The 20,371-nt window shown below is 43.0% G+C and overlaps 1 protein-coding gene across 9 annotated transcripts in view; it reads left to right on the forward strand.

Annotated features, from left to right (window-relative positions):
* Positions 1-11,734, forward strand: part of LOC117263777 (RNA-binding motif, single-stranded-interacting protein 3) — a 385,852-nt gene extending 374,118 nt beyond the window's left edge. For 8 of the 9 annotated variants that reach the window (XM_078175662.1, XM_078175657.1, XM_078175660.1 and 5 more), the window contains 3 exons: positions 5,848-5,937; positions 9,373-9,497; positions 11,373-11,734. In XM_078175662.1, coding sequence (XP_078031788.1) covers positions 5,848-5,937; positions 9,373-9,497; positions 11,373-11,376 — 219 coding nt within the window. In that variant the 3' untranslated portion in view covers positions 11,377-11,734. The remainder of the gene's footprint in view (positions 1-5,847; positions 5,938-9,372; positions 9,498-11,372) is intronic. The other variant, XM_078175663.1, reaches the window with a different exon arrangement.
* Positions 11,735-20,371: the final 8,637 nt, after the last annotated feature.

Consider the following 20,371-nt stretch of genomic DNA (forward strand, 5'->3'; position numbering starts at 1 on the left):
TAAATAAAACAAAACCTGTAGATGGAGGAGAAGACACACACTCCTGTCTATATCGAGGGAGCTGAGGTGAAGCAAGTGAACAGTTATAGGTTTCTGGGAATCAGAATCACAAGCCCCATTTACAGTGCCTGATCAAGGTGGGAATTTGGCGCCATTATGCCAACCCGCTGTTTTATATATAAAGTACAACTGCGGGAAGGGGGGAGAGCGGTCTTGCCTTTAAGACACCACGGGAGGTAGTAACAGCACCAAAATGGTGTCTGTATGAACAGGACAGCATGCAAGACAGGATCATGGCCAATCATGGGGTGGGACGTTTTGCAGATGTGTTATGTTGGCAACCCACCGGGGAGATTTAAAAAAAAAAAATAGCTCATAGCAGTTAGCAGCTAACTCAAAGAAGAAGAAGAACAGTGGCTGTAAATGTCCGCAAATTGGGGAAACAATGACATTTGGAAGCTCCTTAACCTCTGAGCAGAGGATGAGATTAGCAACCTTACAACAGGGATGATAACTGATTGTTATTGACAGGTAGGGATGATAATGGATGCCACTGTTGTTCAGAAAGCGCTGCTGACGCATATGTTTCATGTCACACTAGAGGCCATCACTGTTGTTTTACTTGTCATGCCCCTTTTGATTCTGTAAACCCGTGATGCAGTGCATAATCACTGGAACAGAATGATGCCACTGTCATTTGGTTCTGTGTAAAAATGCAAAGGAGGCATAAAGAAGGGACTTTGTAGCGGCCCTATAGTGAGATCTCTGTGTAAAAAGGACAACAGAGAGCCTCTCAAGGTCATCTCACATCTCCACCCTGGTCAGAAAAGCTAAAGAAATGTCTCTATTTATGAAGGAAACTTAAGAAAGCAAAACTTCTCTGCCAAGTTCTTGTAAACTTTAATAGAGGAGCAATAGAAAGCATCCTAAAAATTAGCATTTGATGCGCGTGGAGAGAAGGGCTCCACAGCAGTGATTAAATTACAGGACTGTTACCCATCTACTGAGCATCGGTGATAACTGTAAGGTGAGGCGCCTGCACAGAGCCTAAAGGATACTGAAAGACAATACCTTAGACAACACCCACCCAAGCCTGCTCACCTTGCTGCCGTCTGGCAAGCAACACAGAAGTAGTGTATTTTCTGCAGTACCAGCAGACTGTAGAGCAGCTTCTTTCCTCAGGCTGTAAGACTTGTTTTGTTTTCTTTGGTTTATTATAGAGGGGTTATGCCTCTATAGGAGCAACAGCCATGGCCAGAGGCATTATGTTTTGGGCTCATCCAGCCATATTTATATAGGAACATAGGAAACATTTCAAGAGTTTAAATTTTGCACAAATGTCCACTTAGACTCAAGAATGACCTGACTGAATTTTGGTGGTCACAGGTCAAGGTCACTGTCCATCCTATTCTCATGAACGCTGGAGGAAATGTCCTCAAATTTGGTATTAAAGCCATAGTTGGTAATGTTGGAGAGCTAGCAAGATTTGAAAGCGGCACCTCCTCTAAGCTCCACCCCCTCCTCCCCCTCCCATCAGTGCTCTGTCCAAAGCCACGGCCCCACACAAACTTGAACACGCATCCTGCAGTAGGAGTCAGCAGGGCAGAGGAGAGCCGAGTAAAATAACAAATCCCCCCAAAGCAAACAAATAATTACCTGTCTAACAGAAAGACAACAACCTCTGCATCACTTTTCAGGCCCTTCAGCTCCCTCAGTTGTCTCCACCATTCAAAAGCTGCACCGATGTTGATGTCTGGTTTGTCCTCTCACTTTATCCAAAGCCTTTTTCGTCGCAGCCTTTTCTGCCTCCGACTTTCTTTTCTCAGCCTGTTTAGCGGGGCGAGCCGTTGTTCAGCAAACTCCTGCTAACTCGGTATTTCTGCTGAGGAATGTGCTGAATATTTCCGGCAACGGTGACACATGATGAGTGCACGCAGGGAGGAGGGAGGGAGGGACGGAGGGGGGCTCGGACAGGATGAGACATGAAGGCATCTGATTGGTTCTTTCCATTCGCACCGAATGGCAGGGATTGGTCAGAGTTTTTACAGGCCTGCAGCTGCCACTGAGGTCAGATTTTTTTCATTCCTCTTTCTGAACACATTATGTATTGACTACTCTCAGGATGGAAGGACCATTTCACCCAGTATAACAAGAAGTGTTTCTGAACAGGATTACCAACTATAGCTTTAATGTCTAGTTGAACTCAAGACTGAACTTCATCAAAGGTCAAGGTCACTGTGACCTCACAAAACATGTTTTGGGATGTAATTCAAGAATTCATGCACAGATTATGACAAAAATACACACAAATGTCTAATAGGATATAATGATGAAGTGATTCATATCCAAAAGGGCAAAGGTCAGCTTCACTGTGACATCATAACATTCTGCAAAAACACTTTTCAGGCCAATACTCAACGCCATAACTGAGGAACAGAAGGGGAGGCATTTGGTCAGATACGGAATTGGTGAATCGGTTAGACCTTCTGTGTGTGAAGCATCCAGGTTTTACCTTTTTATTAAATTCCTTCAAAGTCTTTACTACATAAATTATTTAAGTCTGGATGGACATGGATGTGAACTGTAACTGCAGCTCGCCTGGTTGGCAAAAGCACACAACCACAAGGTGGTAATTGTAGTTCTTGTGTAGTATAAAGGCACCACAGCTTGCACTTTGTTGAGCATCTCTGTGTTGTATAAAATGCCAATGAATTATGAACCTGGAGATCAGTGGAATAATTTAAAACTATCATCAGGACTGTGTAATGTCACCCACATGTGCGTGAGACAAGCAAAATAGGGACCCACTCTTTGCTCTATAGTGCCACTAGGGGTCAAAAACTCCACCTAGAACCTTAGAATTATATAGTGTAAAAGCCTGCTGATAATCATGTGTTTAAGGAAGTGATTAAAAGGACGACACTGATTTTGCCCATATAAAATTATCCCTGCAGGCGGGTGTTAGCAAAGTCTGGGGGCCAAGATGGAGGGCTTTTCACTGTGAAGTGGTACAGCACTGTGATTCACAGCCGCCGATGTGCAGCTCCAATAGTTCCCATTGTGTTGGAGCCCCACAGCTAAGATCAATAGTCATCAGAGCCCATCCCCACGCAGCTCTGCCATTAATAACCTACACTGAGTGGCTGGATGCTCTTGCCTTGACCAACTGTTATCCTCCACCTTGCAGACGATGCGACAGAACAGCATGTCAACACAGAGGGAGTAGATAGATGTGGAGGCTGAGTGACAGACACAGAGGTGGATGATTTATGTGAGCGTTTACACATGCTAACGTGCTGTGCTACATTCCACCAGTGCCAGAAGGACAATTTCTGGAGAAATTCTTGTGGATGTGGAAAACTGAAAGTAGAAAGTAAACTGCCCTTTCATCATTGTACCCATCAAACATAAATTGCACTGTCTTATTGGATGCAGTGGTACCAGAGTGGTACCATCTATGATATGGCACGTCTATTTTTTTTCGTCCCGGCATTGCTGCATTGCGGTCTGACTTTATACTGTAGTTATAGTTGTATGTCATGGAGAATGATGGTGGAGAAGAGACTTAAGGAGTCTACTCACACCAACCTCGTTAAGGAACTATTCAGGCCTTCCGTTCATCAAACATACGCACACGCCATCTGCTCCCGTCGCAGGTGTGTGTGTGTGTGTGCGTGTGCATAGATATGTGTGCCTGTGTGTGTGTGGCTGTGAGAGTGAAACACCATTTATTGCCAATTAGGGATGTTTTATATTGCCCAAACCTGTCCCCTGACTATGGACAGGGAAGTATTAAAAGAGTTGAAATTGGACAAAAATCATCTTTATCGCCATAGCAACCCAATTCACAGTAGCCGTGCTTGACATCCCCCTGACTTGCCACAGCAACGACTGCAGAAATATGCCCCGCTCAATCTGCCACATTAAATAGGTTAACTAATGGTTATGGTAGGAGGAAAAAATCTTATCTTATTAAATTTTCTTGTTAAATCTCATTTAAATTCCTTTTGCCGTCCTGCAGAGAAATATAACATTTCAAATGGACATCCTCCCTTTGACAGGGAGATTTTGATATTGCTAATTATCTCCTGCTTCCCTTCATTTGCTTTCAAGCAGCCCTCACAGGTGAGTTGACTGAATAAGTTAATGGGAAGGAGAAGCGAGGAGCAAAAGTCCTGAAGAAAATTGGTATGCATGGTTTCGATTCACCGGGGAGAAGGTCACTTCAACAACCTGATAGGGCCTTTTAGACAATAGCAGGTTGGGAGAGAGGGAGAGAGCGAGAGGGGGGAGAGAGCGAGTGACAGGAAGGTGAGAGGGAAGAAGGGATGACACAGAGAGGTAATGTGGTAATGTGTCAGGAAGTCTGGATGTGCCGCCTCGCCCGGTCCTGAGTGTGACAGCCCTGAAGGTGTGATAACCTTAAATTCACACGCACATGCCCACACAGTCGCGCTCACATACGAACGCACACTAACATCCATCCCAGGGCATCCTCCTGGCCATGTGTAGTGACGGTGGGGGAGTTAATCACCCATGTCCATGGCCTTTAGCTGCTCTCATTAGCGGTGAGCGGTGGAGCCGTACCCGATCCATTAGCAACGCTGCCGGTAATGACACTTCACCAGCACCGCCGGGCCTGCGGCCAAGAAAGGCTCCGCAGCCCGGCACAGCCCCTCCATTACTGCCTCCTACTGCATACTGCCGCCACGCTTTTTAGCACTGGCAGGGGGACTGAGAGGCGAAGGAAAAAAATAAGACAGAAAGAAAGGGATTGTACTTCCCTTTTTTTTCTTTCTCTTGGTCCGGAAAAGCAGCAGGAAGACGAGGAGAGGCGGAGAGACAGCCTGGTGGCTTTTATCTGGGATCACATCCGTTGGCGCTGTACTGCAGCATTATCGTTCCAAGCCTCTTTGTCTTTGTCTGTCTCTCTCTGTCACACACACACACACACACACACACACACACACACACACATGCATGTATGTTCCCAACACACAGCTGCACACAACAAACTCATACACCCACATGCACAGTTGGACACACAAACAGTGATAAGTCATCTTTTATGCACAGGCATGTGCTAATTAAAAAGAAGCACACACACTGGCAAATCTGGCTGACACTGACGTGTGTTCATCACCACCAGCACCACCACACACACACACACACACACACACAACATGCATTGCAAAAAAAGCCTTACACAAAGTGCCGTGTCTTCATTCATATTGCATGTAAAAGCCCTGTGGCTGTCATGTAACTGAACTTGTGTCACGTCTGTAAAATGGCCATCAAGGAGTGAGCTAGCACTCGGTTAAAAGCCAGGGCAGGCATGTCTAAAGGAATATAGGCCACAGGCAACAGACCTCCTGTTTTCTCCCCCACCCCACCCCCCCTCTCTCTCTCTCTCTCTCTCTCACTCTTCCTTCATTTCTTCCAACTTTACTTTTTTTTTCTTTATCTTTTTTATTTTTTATCTTCTCCTCAGCTGTGGCCCGGTGCATTTGCTCGCCTGTGAAGTCTTGGTTGAACAACTGGACATCTCTTCCTCCTCCTTCTCGTCTGTCTACCTCACACACTCTTCTGCTCTGCTCTGTTGAGAGTGCACACATATTCTTTTAGCGCCCTCCAAAGGATGCTGAGGGCACAGCACGCTCACATTCCCATTGGATTTGGGTGATAATTGCAATGAATGAGCCTGTCAGGGAATTGTGATATCAGTGTTTTGTCCCATTTTTGACTGGGATTTGTTATGTCACAAATGTGTGGTGCATGTAACATCTGTGTATTGTCATGTGTTTAGCAGGAGTTTTGATATGCTTTTGTCTTTCGTTTGTGTTTCAGTACATGACTGCTGCAGCTGCCGCGGCGCCTATGCAAGGGACCTACATTCCCCAGTACACTCCTGTGCCTCCAACAGCCGTCCCTGTCGAAGTAAGACTCGCACGCATGCACACGGTTTTTAGTAATAATTAGGGATGCACTGATTGTGAAATTCTGGGCCGATACCCATGATTTGTTGTTGTTTATTTTGTTTTTAGTATTATTAATTCCCATTTTTTGGGGGCCAGGGAAATGAAGAAATCTTTATTATAGGAAAATTACTGTTAACTGTTTTGAAGTCCTTCATCACACTATCTTTGAACAAGCAAAAATGAAATCATACACATTTATGAAACATCTAACCTTGCACATAAATAATTACTGCTATAAAGGCTTAATTACTATATGTAATTAAGCCTTGTGATCATTTCCATTTTAATATCTATTTTATATTGCTATGGAAACATCAATAAATTTCCCCGTCAAGTTTCTCCCCAAAAACTACATTTTACAATATAACACTTGAACACATCATGACAACGTTATAATTTACCTTCGCAAAATACAAATTTCTTACTGAACAGAGTTTGAACGCACCATAATGTAAGTCTATGTAACCTGGTTAGCCACCGGCTGCTAACAGTTAACGTTAAATCGCTCTCGTCTGGATCTGTTGTTCACAATGTAGCCTAATCAAGGAAATAGGGTGTTTCCTCTGACACATCGATAGTCAGTGTACTGCTTCCTTGTGTCCTGACGATAAGATTTCTGTTCATCCCAAACATATTTCCTATTGATGATGGGATGGCATTAGTTTGGAGCCCTGCTTTTTAGCCTGCGCAAAATTGATGTGACACAACGAAAGAACATCAGCCACTGCCGTTAGTGAATGTCATTTTATTTGTGATGGCAGTCAACAAGGTGAAAATCGGCCGATACCGATGTTCTACCAATAAATTGGTGCATCCCTAGAAATAATCAAATATCTGCTGATGTTTTTTCCAGACGAAGGGCATCATTACTCCTGACAGCCCGCTCACTTTCACCTACCATCCCTCTCTTTGCCATTTCTAAACCTGCTCACCACATCAGCAGACCAAAACAGTCATTAAATAGACAGATTACATTTGAAGCACGCTGTAAATTGCTCGTATTCTCTCTGAACAAATGGCCTCGCACCAGCAGCAAATAACAAGGGTGAAAACTGCAAGCAAAGCAAGATGAGTCAGAAGTTTTATAGTATTTGGGAAAGACATTTGAAGTGCAGCACAGACTTTGTCACTTTTTCGGCGGCTGTCTGAGCTCCTGGCAGGTTCGGGCAGTCCAGCCTGAGAAATGATGAACATGGGGAGCAGGCGGGCAGGCAGGCCCGGCGAGGAGAGCGGGGCGGCTGTCTGGCGGCTGACAGTGCGGTCGTATTCAGATGGACTATCAGTCGTGTATCAGATGACAGGAGCTGAAGTGAGACACAGTGCCGGCGGTGCTGTCTCTCTCTCTCTCTCTCTCTCTCTCTCTCCACAGCCGGTCCGGGCTGGTAGGTAGCTGGAACACACACATCCGTCAGCCACGGAGCTCTGGTTAGCCCACCAGCCACGGACAATGACAGTTTCCCCTGACAGACCCATTAGTCGCCCCTCCCCCTCTTTTATACCCCCCCTTCAAAGCTCCCCCTCCTCTGAAAGTTCCTCGTGAAGGAGTGGGACAGAGGAGAGAAATGTAGTTGTATTGTAGCCCATGGCGCCTCTTACCTATTTCATCCCCACCATCGTCCTCTCAATGCCAGCGTCAGCAGCGGGGTGTATATCACTGCATCAGCCAGTGTCTGGAGGGCTGATGTATGGACAGGACGCAGTATCCTTGAGAGCTTGTTAAAGGTGATGGAGATGACTCAATGATGGGGGCGATCTGTATTGCTAGACACATAAAAAGGCTAAGAGGCTGTTGTGATGAATTCAGTGCACATGGTCATCTTTAAAGACTTTTCTTTACCTCAAATGTAAATGTAAAAGTCTGCAAGCACTTAAGCACATTTTGTACTAAAGATCTTTTTATTGACTCTAAAACACTAATCCCTAAATCCCAATATTCATATTCAGTATTCAACATAATAAGCTTTCTGCTTAAGCAGTTTAAAGGTCTAGTGTGTAGGATTTAGTGGCACCTAGTGGTGAGGTTGCAAATTGCAACCAATTTAAACGTCTCCAATGTGCCAGGCATGTAGAAGCTGCAGAGGTGTGTTTGATTTGTCCGTTCTGGGCTAATGTAGAAACAACATGGCAGACTCTGTGGAAGCATGGATGTATTAAGATAACTGGATACAGCATTGGAGGCGGGACCCCTACCATGTGAAAGGTGCTCAGTGGGGCATGAAGCCAAAAACGTTAGATTGCTGTGTATGAAATTATCTGGATGACCAGCACTGCTTCCGCATCACTGGTCCCATAGAGCAGGTGCACTAGTAACTTCCGTGGCCAAGATGGCTACGTCCAGTTTAGCCCTCGGCTAACTTGAATGGGCATAAAATGATTCAACTGTGCAGCTCTTTTAGACTTTCAAAATGCTATCAGACCAAATGGATCAAATTCTGATGGTGAAATGAATTTTGCGTGGCTTGTGACGCCCAGAAAAATGTATCCACTGATAAACAGACGTCTCTTTCACAATGTAAGTCTATGGGAAAAAGTCTGGGCCTAATGGCATCACGTAAGGGACTCTGAAATTGTTAATCCACTGTTTGCCCACTACAAAAATTGGTTTTAAAGCCTGGCATACTTCCTGTGGGGCTTGTGTGGAAGACGACTGGCTCCATATATAGCTATAAACAGCTGACTCAAAGGTACAAATACACAGTTCTTAGCTACAGGTAATTATAAACTAATACAAACATAATCATGAATATTGTATATTTCATCTCTGCCAATACTGTATTCCTCTAAATCCTATTGGATCTTTAATATTTGTATAGATGACAAATATTCTTTGTATTTTTCTGTAGCACACTTGAGTTAAATATCACGGCCGCACCTTTACTGTCCATAAATGTAAAAATTCTTGGCGCCCCCGCCATTATTTTATATGCATTTCTGACAGATGGTATGTTGGCATCCTTGGTTGGAAAGGTTTATATTTGAAATGAAGTTCTGTGTGTGAGTTGCTTGTCTATGCTTGATGGACCTGTCAGTCTGAGAAGTTAATAATCACAACTTTATTGATTTTCTTTTATGTCATGTCAAAACAGTTTTATTTATTATGTTATGTATTATTGTATATTATTTTCAAAGCCCCAAATTATAAGTTTGTCTGAATCTGTACAGTTAGACACTTGATTCGGGTAAGAAAAAGCTCCTTTAACAACAGAGGACACTCCCCTCTCCCAGGACAGTAGGACAGAGGACACGTACTGTATGTACAGAGCAGACAGAAGTAGTAGAAGCCGAGGTTTTACTTGATTCAGTCACATACTTTTCAGCAGTAAGTGCCAAGCGTTGCAGAGAGAAGCTTGTTAAAGTTCAGAGCTGACACATTTCCTCCCCTCTGTGTCCCCAGGGAGTGGTGACGGACGCCTCCCCCCAGACAGTGGCTCCCTCGTCACAGGAGGTGGCTGGCCAGCAGCAACAGATCCAGGTGGAGAGTGCTGCCGACCACGTTCCTGCTTACTCATACCAGTCCAAGTAGGTCAAACGGTGAAGCAGGACAGTTGCTGTCAATCATTTAAACATGGCTTTCTCTCTCTTCAGGATACTTTTTATTATTAAGCTTGTTTTTTTTGTTATTTTTCACATTATTTTTATTGTCACGTATTTTTTAAACTCTTGTGTAAGCATGGGTTGTGGGCAATATGAAAGTTTGTGATGAAATATAAATTTGTCATCAGAGATTTTACCTTTAATATCTCTGTGTGTATTAGGTCATGTTACAAATCAATGAGCAGGTCAGCTTTAAGGTCATATTAAAGCCTGGGAAGGACGTGGAGGGAAAAAACAATCAAAGGTTGAAAAATAAAAAAAGATGAGCTTTTGCGAGATCTCGCAATAATTTTTCAGGTCAGTTTGGGTCATTTCCACACCATGGAAACAGCCATAACAGTGGACTGCACAAACCTGTGGGCGAGGTTCATAGGATTTTATTCTGACATTGGCCCCACATATAAAGACAGTAAATCAGTGTTTGGCAGTAAGCACAGTTTTCACACAATATAAAGAGCAAAGGGACACTATCATCCCAAAGCGTAATCTGACCTGGCTGCACTACTGTTTGTCCAACCTGCGTCAGATGAAACCACGCCCACTTCCATGTAACAAAAACCTTGATGGCTGCTTTCCCATGGAAACCACAGTCATGACAGTCCCGCGAAATATGATAGCTACAGTAGCTTGGAAAATAGCAATGTAGGGCACAGATTTTATTTAACTTATTGTTTAGCAGACTACAAACCCCTGCTAGAAGACTACTAAGAGTACTCAGTGGCTGTAGCAACTTGAATTCAGTCAGCGTAAACCCCAGCGCCAGGGTAACAGCAGGGCTCTAACCTGTGTAACAGCAGCAACAGAAAGTTTGCTGATCCGATAGGCAGTCGGGGCCTTCGGGGATCAGCAAACTTTATATGTGCAACCGACCTGCACTGACCCCAGGGCTGATTCATGTTGCTACAGCCACTAACCGAGCTGCCATTCATTCTCCTCCAAGCAAAGTGGTCTCCCAGTGGCAGGGCATGAGGCGGAGAGACCATGGAGTACGCTAGTTCATTGAAAGCGCGCCTACTGCCAAGCTAAAGCAAGTTAATGTCTTTATATTTGAGGCCAGTCTCAATATTAATTCTATGAACCTCTGTGGATGTGCGCTCCATTGTTGGTTGCTTCCATTTACCTTTTTATTTACTTATTTATATATTAATTGTGTTCATTTACTTATTTATTTCAACCCAGAAAACTTTCTCATAAAGTTCTGGGGCATCTCATATCTTTTCCCCTCCATGTTCCATCTCAGGTTCTGTAAAATAAATTTTGTCAGGTATTTGTTATTCATATTACCCTCTCCCAACATGCTCTGTTTATGTATTTCATTTTGTGGTCTAAAACGTAAATTTTGCCACAAAGGGGTTTTTCACTCCTTCGAACTTGTACAGATGAGCTTCCTGTCTGTGAATTATTTGATGAACTGTAGGGATATTGGCCTACAAAATATTTAGATTTATTTTAGGATGTTTTGGATTTAAGCGGTCAAATTTGTGCAAGTTATTTGTCTTTGACAAGTGAAGGAGCACAATACGAAATGTGAATCTAAATAAAATGAGACTCAACAGTGGAATTATGAATGACTCAAATCATTCCTGGCTGCTGATGTCAGTTGCTCGTCATTTTGGCAGCACTTTTTGTTTTCCTGACCTCATCAGAAATGTTTAACATTCTTCATTTTGCCTCAGTCTTGTGACCGGGCTGTCAGCTGTCAGCTCTATTGCTTTTCTGTTTGTAATATTGTGCTTTGATTACAATGGCACCCCCCCTCTTTCTCTTTCTCTCTCTCTCTGTTTTCTCCTCTTTCATCAGATAGCAACGGCCTGAGCGAATGTTCCTGTGACAGCGTTGCCTTGAGACAGAAGGTGGCTGCACTGTGAATGTGAGGAAAAGAGAAAAGAAAGAGATTGCTTCCAGATTGCCCAGGCACCAAAAAAGAGACACTTTTTTCATTTCCTACCTGGCCTACGAGAAAAAAAGAAAAAGAAAAAAAACAACAATGCAAGAAGGAGGCAAAGAGTGCTGAGGAAGGGGATGAGAAAATTGCTGGGCACAGTGCAAAGAAGTGAAATTGTTTAGTCTGGGAACCTGCCTGAAGGGCTGGGCTGAAGCTTGAAAAGTTTCTCAAAGAAAATTCTCAACCAATTAAAAAAAAAAAAAAAAAAAGAAAAAAACAAACAAATAGAAAACGACAAAAAAAAAGGTTGAATGCGCAGGTAGGTGATGAAGTTTATTTTGTAATTAGAAAAGGGGAGTCAAGTTTGAGATACACACAGAGATTGTCTTCCTCAGATATTAAGCTACAATTTCTTTTCACTCTTTTTTATGTTCTAGTGTTAAATTTTAGTTTTCTAGATATATTCAAAAACAAAGTGTTTTTTCTTTCTTGAATCTTCATGGCCTTAATTTGAAGGGCGGCAGAAACTTTTTACAGAGTTAAAGTCTGACGTCAGGTTAGGAAAAAAAAATAACAAACGAAATCAGTCTCTTGGACCACACGGAGGGTACAAGACACTGGCTGAGTTGTTCTAAAGAGGAAAAAAGAATCTATCACATAAGCTGTACAGATTTAATAGAGAAGAGCTTTTTTTCTTTTCTTCATTAGAAGAAAACTTTGATAATTATTATGTCAGAGGTAACTAAGTGTCAGAAGAAAACAAAATGTCTGTTGGGGTAAAAGACTTGTGGGTGGGGAGAAGAAGCTTTGAAGAGATTTTTCACAATGAGGAAAAAAAAAAAGAAAACATTAAGAAAACATGCTGCATTGTGGATGCAGTCTGTTGCAAATGCTGAACTTGTTTTTTATTATCATAATTATTATTTTACATGGCAAAGTTGCTGTCAATGACATTAGTGCTTTTTATCTGCCACATTTTACCTTTTTTATGAGCTTTAAGATGTTTTTAGCCCGCTTTGCTTGTCACACTGCGAAAAGAAAAAAAAAAGAAGAAAGAAAAAAAATGATAAAATGAACAAAAAAAATTATGGAAAAAATTCTGGCAGTGAAATAAAAACAGTAGATTCAGTAGGAGCTTAACGGTTTAAACCAATCAGTGCAAAAGCAATAGAAGAAATTGTTGACAATTTCTGTAGTTCTTTCCTAGTTGTGGATCAAATGCAGCCCATGGATGGCCATTTTTATACCAAAGATGAAGAGACACTCTGAACCAGAGTTTTGTTTTTGTTTTTTGTTTTTTTTTTTTTTGTTTTCTTTTCCTTTTCATTTTTCAGTTTGATTTTGTTGTTGTTGATGTTGTTGTTGTTGATGATGTTAATGTTGATATTGTTGTTGTTGATGTTGCTGTTGTCGTTGTTTTTTTTATTTGACCTTGATGGCCGGACCAGTCCTTACTATCCTTCTTAGCATCTTTTTCACCGGGTTTAAGCTAGTTTTCCACGGTTGTCCAAGCTGTCACACACACACACACACACACACACACACACACACCACACACAAACACACACACACAGATACATATCTCAACATGCATACACTTACTGTACAAACTCTCACACACACACACACATCAAACAGTATTTAAAGTGTGATGCAACCAGTGGCAGTCCTACCAAAAGTCCTTTATCTTCACCTCCTCTTCTTCTTGTCTTTTGGTTTCATTATATATGTCTCATTACGATGCTTTCACACACCGTGGGTGCATTCCACCTCTCTCTATCTCTCAGATCCTGCAGGGAAAACTTTAGGAAACAGATTGGGGAATGTTGCTTGCTACGCTCCGTGGTTGTCGATACACTGCTTCCAGCTTTGTCCCCTTAGTGATTTCTGTCTCTTTATCTCTTCAAGTCAACCATAACTAACTCAAACATTTCTCAACATACTGAGCTTCAGTGTTGAACTGGGAACCTCACTGCTGCTGCTGCTGCTGCTGCTGTTTGACCTCCTGTTACCCTCTGTCATGTATCACCAAACATAGGTCACTTTTTTGAGTATTTACCCACCCTGAATACCAGTTGAGTGGTGTTTGCTGCATTTTGTACATCAGGTGAGTTGTTAGGCCCAAGAAGTGTACAAATCAAAGCTTTTAGCAATGATTGCATAAACTTTATGGCACTTACTGACTTATCGCATTTGGCAGCCAAAGCATAATAAAACAACCTTGAAGAAGTTATTGAAATGCTTAAAAGAATGATTGAACTTTTTTGGGATATATGCTTGTTCACTTTCCTCCTGAGAGTTAGATCAGAGGATTGACTTCACTCTCTCTTCTGTATGGGAAATATGAAGTTAACGGCAGCTGGTTACTTAGCTTAGCACAAACATCGGAAACAGGGGGAAACAGCTAGCCTGGCTCTGTCCGAAGGTAATTAAATCCACCTACCAGCATGTCTAAAGCTCACTAACTAAAACAAGGTTACAAAGTCCTTCACAGGACACGGATGCAGAAAAATAAGAAGCATACAGCCTTACACAGAAAGGACGCATAAACAAATACAGAGGATGCAAATAAATTACAGGGGCAGATTGCTAGAGATGGGTTTTTATATTTGAGGCCAGTCTCAATATTAATTCTATGAACCTCTGTGGATGTGCGCTCCATTGTTGGTTGCTTCCATTTACCTTTTTATTTACTTAGTTATATATTAATTGTGTTCATTTACTTTCTCATAAAGTTCTGGGGCATCTCATATCTTTTCCCCTCCATGTTCCATCTCAGGTTCTGTAAAATAAATTTTGTCAGGTATTTGTTATTCATATTACCCTCTCCCAACATGCTCTGTTTATGTATTTCATTTTGTGGTCTAAAACGTAAATTCTGCCACAAAGGGGTTTTTCACTCCTTCGAACTTGTACAGATGAGCTTCCTGTCTGTGAATTATTTGATGAACTGTAGGGATATTGGCATACAAAATATTTAGATTTATTTTACAGCTTTACACAGAAAGGACGCATAAACAAATACAGAGGACGCAAATAAATTACAGGGGCAGATTGCTAGAGATGGGTTTTTCGAAGTATTCAAAGCAGTTTATGGACTCATCTGATCTAAAAGAGGGGGAGAGAGTTCTAGAAGGACATGATTAATATGTCATATCTTGTTTTTTAATCTATACAAAAAACTGAGAATAAAAACGCCACCTTGTGGTGTTACAGGGGTTCACATGCCGGATTGTTTCTTGGCCAAAGGCAGTAATTTACTGGTGTCTTGTCGTCATCGTGAGCGTAAAGACCTCGACACACCAAACCGCAATCAAAGAACTAGTACTGACGAAAGCCGACTTTTGCATTAGCTCATGTTCAGCCAAAAAGTTGCACTTGAACACAACACAAAGACAACAGCCAACAGCCCACTAGCATGTATGTTCTGTGCCTGCATGTGAGGAAATAACTTTCCATATATGCAGGCAGAGGTAGTCTGTATTCGTCATTTAAAAAGGGTAACCAGCCTGACAGATTCAAGATGCTAGTTAGCCAGTTAGCACCTTAACAACACAACCCAATGTTTAAAGAACAAAGCATATTTACCTTTGTTTCATTTGTTTGTTTAATAACAAACATTTACAAACTGTTTCTGCTAAAGAGCATATAGTAATGGCTAAAACACTTAATCTTACCTCATAAACAAGTTTGTTTCAACCTCATTCCCTTTTTACCTTAGTTACCTATTTGCTTTACTAACTTCTGTTTCTCTTTTCGTGCAATGAGCTGAACTGCCAATCAACATGCTGAATTTGCCGAAATAAAGCCTACAAGGGCAGACTAGTGCCAACGGAGCATGACACACCATCACCAAAAGTAGGGCAACAGATGCTCACCCACAACCCGCCACAGACCGATGGCTGACCGTCTGCTTGGTGTGTCAGGGCCCTAATATTGAACCAGCAAGGAATTACTGTGAAGTAATGTGGCACAATTCCTTTAATACACATCTGAACAGAGACAAGACTTGTTTGCATTGTAAGACTACCATCAGTCTGTGACACTAACAAGGCCAGGAAGAAGTGTGCTTAAAGGACAGTCTGTCTTGAATGTTCCCTTGATCATTTGCCCGACACAAGCGGTGGAGGTCAGCACACCTGCGGGAACTAACTAGGCTCCTCACCAGCCATAACAAGATGTTGATGGCAGTTCCTTCCCCTGCCCCACCTCTGAGTGTCAGCTACACCCCTGGTTGTCCCAGTTTGTTGCACAAACAACCCTGTCACATCTTATCCGGTCTTTCCATCCCAGAGCTGTGTCGGGTTTTCAATGATTTCATCTCAGAGGATTGTCCCCAGAAGAAATTGCCTGTGGGACAGCAGCCATTTCTGCCCCCATTACAGCAGACTCTGTGTGTCAGGAGCGCTGTGTGTCTGCTCTGTTCGCCCATGCTTGCCCGCTCTGCCCCACTGTGGGGCTACGACGCTAAAAAGACCCCGTTTTTTTCCCTGCTTCACTGGCACCATTAATGTGCCATGGCCAAGCCAGGCTCCTTTTGCTCTCATTTTCCCTCATTCACTCCCTCTTTTCTCCCCCTCCTCTCTCGCGCTCTCTCTGAGGTTTCTTCTCTTTATTGGATGGTGCACAAGCAGAACCACAAACCAATTTCAGTCACTCTCGCAATGAGGCTTGACGGGCCCAATTTGTCTCCCTCCGGGGCAATAGGATCCACTCCAGTGTCCCTCAAAAGACCCCTTTCTTCCAGACAGAGAGGGAGCTTTTTGTTTGGTGACAATTGCAATTGAGCTCTTGCAGTTCATGTGACTCATTCAAATCTAAGTCCAGCAGTGCGCTTTGGGGCCATGATGGCATGTTGTGCACATTACAGGCAAGCTACGTCATCGTGCGTGGCAGTGTATGTAACTATTAATCAAATTGTACATCGAGTGCCTTTTTACGAAGCTTCCAAATGATTCCAAAAAAAAGCACATGGAAGAGCTTGCTTGATTCAGTTGTGCTAAAGAAATGCTACACAATATCAAAGCTACTCTATGGTGCTAAAGAGGAAGCGTTCTCAGGCTTGTGCCTTCATTGTGTTCACTGATCTCTGTGACAAGCCGGCCACTGTTGATCATTTGGCCATCAGCTCTCTCCTAACAGGCCACCTGTCCGCTTGACGACACTCAAAAGAAACAGGCACACAGGTTCCTGAGGTGAACTGCACCTTTAAAAGCCATACGTACATTTTCTTTTTCCTCAGTGTGTATTAATACCTGCTGTTTATTCTTATCTTCCATCTACCAACGGAGGTCAAAAGCCAAATGTGTCGTTCTAACCGTCTCTCAATGACCGTTCAGCTGTTTATTGTACAATCAAATCAGCACCTGCCCTTCTCCTTTCATCTCATCTGCCACTCAACATCTGCTTGTACTCTCCTCCAGGCTGTGATCTGCTCTTATCTTCCCATAAACAAGCCGCATTACGGTCTTTAACGGCTAACAACTGACAAACGTTGAGTTTTAGAGCTCCCTGGACTTCCCCCATGACGCTTATCTGTTCGTCATTGTCACATCAACTCGCTAGGTTCCATCCCTGAGTCATTTTAAGTGTGAACAGAGCTGCTAAACTACAACTTTACCAGTTTTAAGCTAGTATGTGTGTGTCAGTGTGCGTGCATGAAGAGTTCTTCTACTCGACAGTACAACTTCTAGCGAGGTTGTGAATCCAGCGTAGCTATAGCCGAGTTCTCTAGACTTTTACAGCTGCTGTTTTATAGAGTAGAGGAGACATTTTTGAAGCTTAATAGGACTCATAATGCAGGAGTTGCACATCGGAAAGCAGAGCGTCCCACAAATGGCCTGAGATTCAATAGTAATGGCATTATGGGAAATAGGATTACAAATAGCCAAGAGATTATGGGAAAAAATGCACAACAAAGAATATCAGCTCTGTTTTGCTAATGGAGATTCAAGACAGAAAAAAGAGATGTTAAGGCAGGTGTTTGCATTTGGTGTGCGCTACCAATATTACACAGAGATCTGAAAGAACCGACTGAACAAACAGAAAATGGCTTTTTCTTAATAGCACAATGGCATAATGTATCTTTTTAGAATACCAGTACCTTTGCGGAAGTGTACAGAAGGCATGTCTGCAATTTTAAGGAGGCTGTAGCAGAAACGCTCTGCTCCCAGTCAGCCCATGTGTCAGCACAAACCAGGAGCCAGCTATACCAGGAGAGAAAGAGTGTGTGTGCGTGTGTGTGTGTGTGTGTGTGTGGGAAAGAAAGAGAGAGGGATCATTAGCTCCTGTTGCCGGGCAGAAGTGGTCATAGCCTAGAGTTTCTCCATCTTCATGCAGCAGTATGTCCTTTGTACAGGACTCCAGGAGGTGACCTTGCCTGACCCATCACTAATTAGCAACACTCTTTCTCTCCTATCACACATAGACATACGCTTTCACTCCTTTTCTACCCAGTTGATCTTCATTTTCCACCTCTGCCATACCTTACCACCACTTTCCATCCATCCATCTGCATTAGCTGCATTCCCTCCTTCCCCCTCTTCAAGTCCACATCAGCATACCCTTCAGACTCCAATCTGCTGCTCTCTTGAGGTATTAGGATCTCAAGTACTCTCATGCCCCTTTTCCACCAACATGGAACAGGTTCCGATCCGGTTCCCGCACCTAACTTTGAATCAGTCTGAACATGTCGACCAAAAATAAATTGGTTTGGAGCCCAAAATGTTGGTTCTCAGCTGGAACCAGAGAATGACAGGTTTTTCTTGAAGTGCAAACGGTGACAACATCAATGGGCGTGTCATATTCTATAGATTGGAAAGAAAGAAAGGGCAACAATGGAGAAGTCAAGTGCGAAATTGTTGGGGAATAGAGAGCATGCAGTGGTCTCATTAACCATTGGTTCATGCTTGTTTTTTTTTTTTTTTGCTAAAAACAAATATCTGTAATAACAGATGTGCAGTGTGCAATGCCCTCTGTTGATGACACATCCTTGGTGACAAAGATTCCGCTCCAAACTGGTGGAAAAGCACGCTAGTTGGTAGATAGCACCAACGTTCCAAGAATCCTGAACGGGACCAGTTCAAGAACCAGAGCTAATTTGGTGGGAAAGGGGTATTAGTGAAGATTGGCCCGAGATCCAGCGGCCCATATCACCAAATTTGCAACATCCTGGTCTCCTCAGGTGTCAGTTCTTTAAGGCAAGGTGCTTACTTCACTGCGTTCTCAATCCGTCCATAACTCACCTTTGTCACTGTCACAGGAGTGAACTCATTAGATGTATCACATGTCATACTCAGTTGTCACAAGTCCTTTGATGACATTCTTGATTAGAATGGTGCCACTCAAAAAAGTGGGCTGGTTTGCTAGATTCGAAACCAGTTCAAGAACCAGAGCGAATTTGGTGGAAAAGGGGTATTCGCGAAGATTGGCCAGAGATCCAAGGGCTTGTTTCACCAAATGCATCATGAAAGCTGCGATTTGAATCATGACATCATGTCCTTTATTAATTCTGACACATTTTACTAAGAATTTGTGAAACGTGGCGCTGACACCAGTTGCAATCCATGTCCAGGTGCTGCTCCAGAATGACTACTGTGAAACAGGCTCATGAATTATAGGCCAAGTTGCCACCATCACATTCATTAGTTTCTGTTAGCAGGGACAGCAGGTTGGAGGTGTCCTTGTTGGGATGTCATTCACTTTGCTGAGTAAACCTGGGCCCTACTGGTGCTCTGTTTGACTACTTAAGTGTCAGGATGTTACTGTTTGCTGCCATAGTGCCAAACTGTGAAAGCAAAGTTTATGCAATCACATATTACACATTTTAAGTGTCACAATGCAGTAAATCTCACTCATCTGGTGCCCTGAGGAAGTGAAAGCAGATGCTCAGAATTGTTTTCCAACTTTTGTTCGATACAGGAAAAGGAAGAATTCTGTACATTAAGAGCAATGCGGGGAAATGCAACCTTCCGTTCCCGTCAGTCTTCTGTGGATAACTCCCACACTCTCTACAAAGTAAATCTGATCTCCTGTGAGCTTATACCTTCTCTGAAATACCTGATAAACACAAATCTTGAGACTTTACCCTCATCCTGGTCTTATCTGGTGTCAGTTTTTCAAGGTGAGGTGCTTTCTTCACTGTGTTTATTTTTTAAAAAACAGTCTCCTCAATCCGTCCCTAACTCACTGTTTCTCACTATCACTGCCACCATACTTAAATCTGACATGATCCCCAAAGTAATGTATGCAGCGTGGCTTCCGCACTGTCACAGGGGTCAACTCATTAGATCTATCACATCTCATACCCACTTGTCGCGAGGTTTCCCGTGAACCGAGTTGTAGCCATTCCACATTGATTCTCGTGTGTTAGGAAAACAGTAGTTCAGAGTTACTCTCACAGCCCGTCTCCCACTGAGTGTAAAAGAGAACCGTGGCTCAATAACTCATCACAGACCAGCACATACACACTCACACACTCTCCGCACACATAATGCAGTGGGAAAATTGCTCAAACTGCCCCCCCACAAGAGCGAGGCCCTGTGCTTTTTAATTGATGCTTCGGTCCACCTTTGATGAGAGCTATTGATTGGCCACACAACCCCAGGAGCGCAGCCAGCCAGCCAGCACAGCCCCTCGTGGAGTTCAAACAGCTCCCTGAGAAATACAAAATCCAACAATCTCTAGGAAATGGCCGACCAAATTGTTTAGAGATAGCCTGCACAGAAAGTGCGTTGGGCGTGGGAATCGTTTACCAGATTAAAAGAGGAACTATTTATTAGGACAGCAGAGCGGTTTTTAATTTTTATTTTATTTTTTTTTTCTCTCTCTCTCTTTTTGTTGTTTTCGTTAGTTTTTCACTTTTCTTGGTTTCAGCGCCGAGGAGGACATGGTCACGCCTCGCACACGCTGCTCA

The sequence above is a fragment of the Epinephelus lanceolatus genome, chromosome 16, assembly GCF_041903045.1.
Source record: "Epinephelus lanceolatus isolate andai-2023 chromosome 16, ASM4190304v1, whole genome shotgun sequence".
NCBI lineage: Eukaryota > Metazoa > Chordata > Actinopteri > Perciformes > Serranidae > Epinephelus > Epinephelus lanceolatus.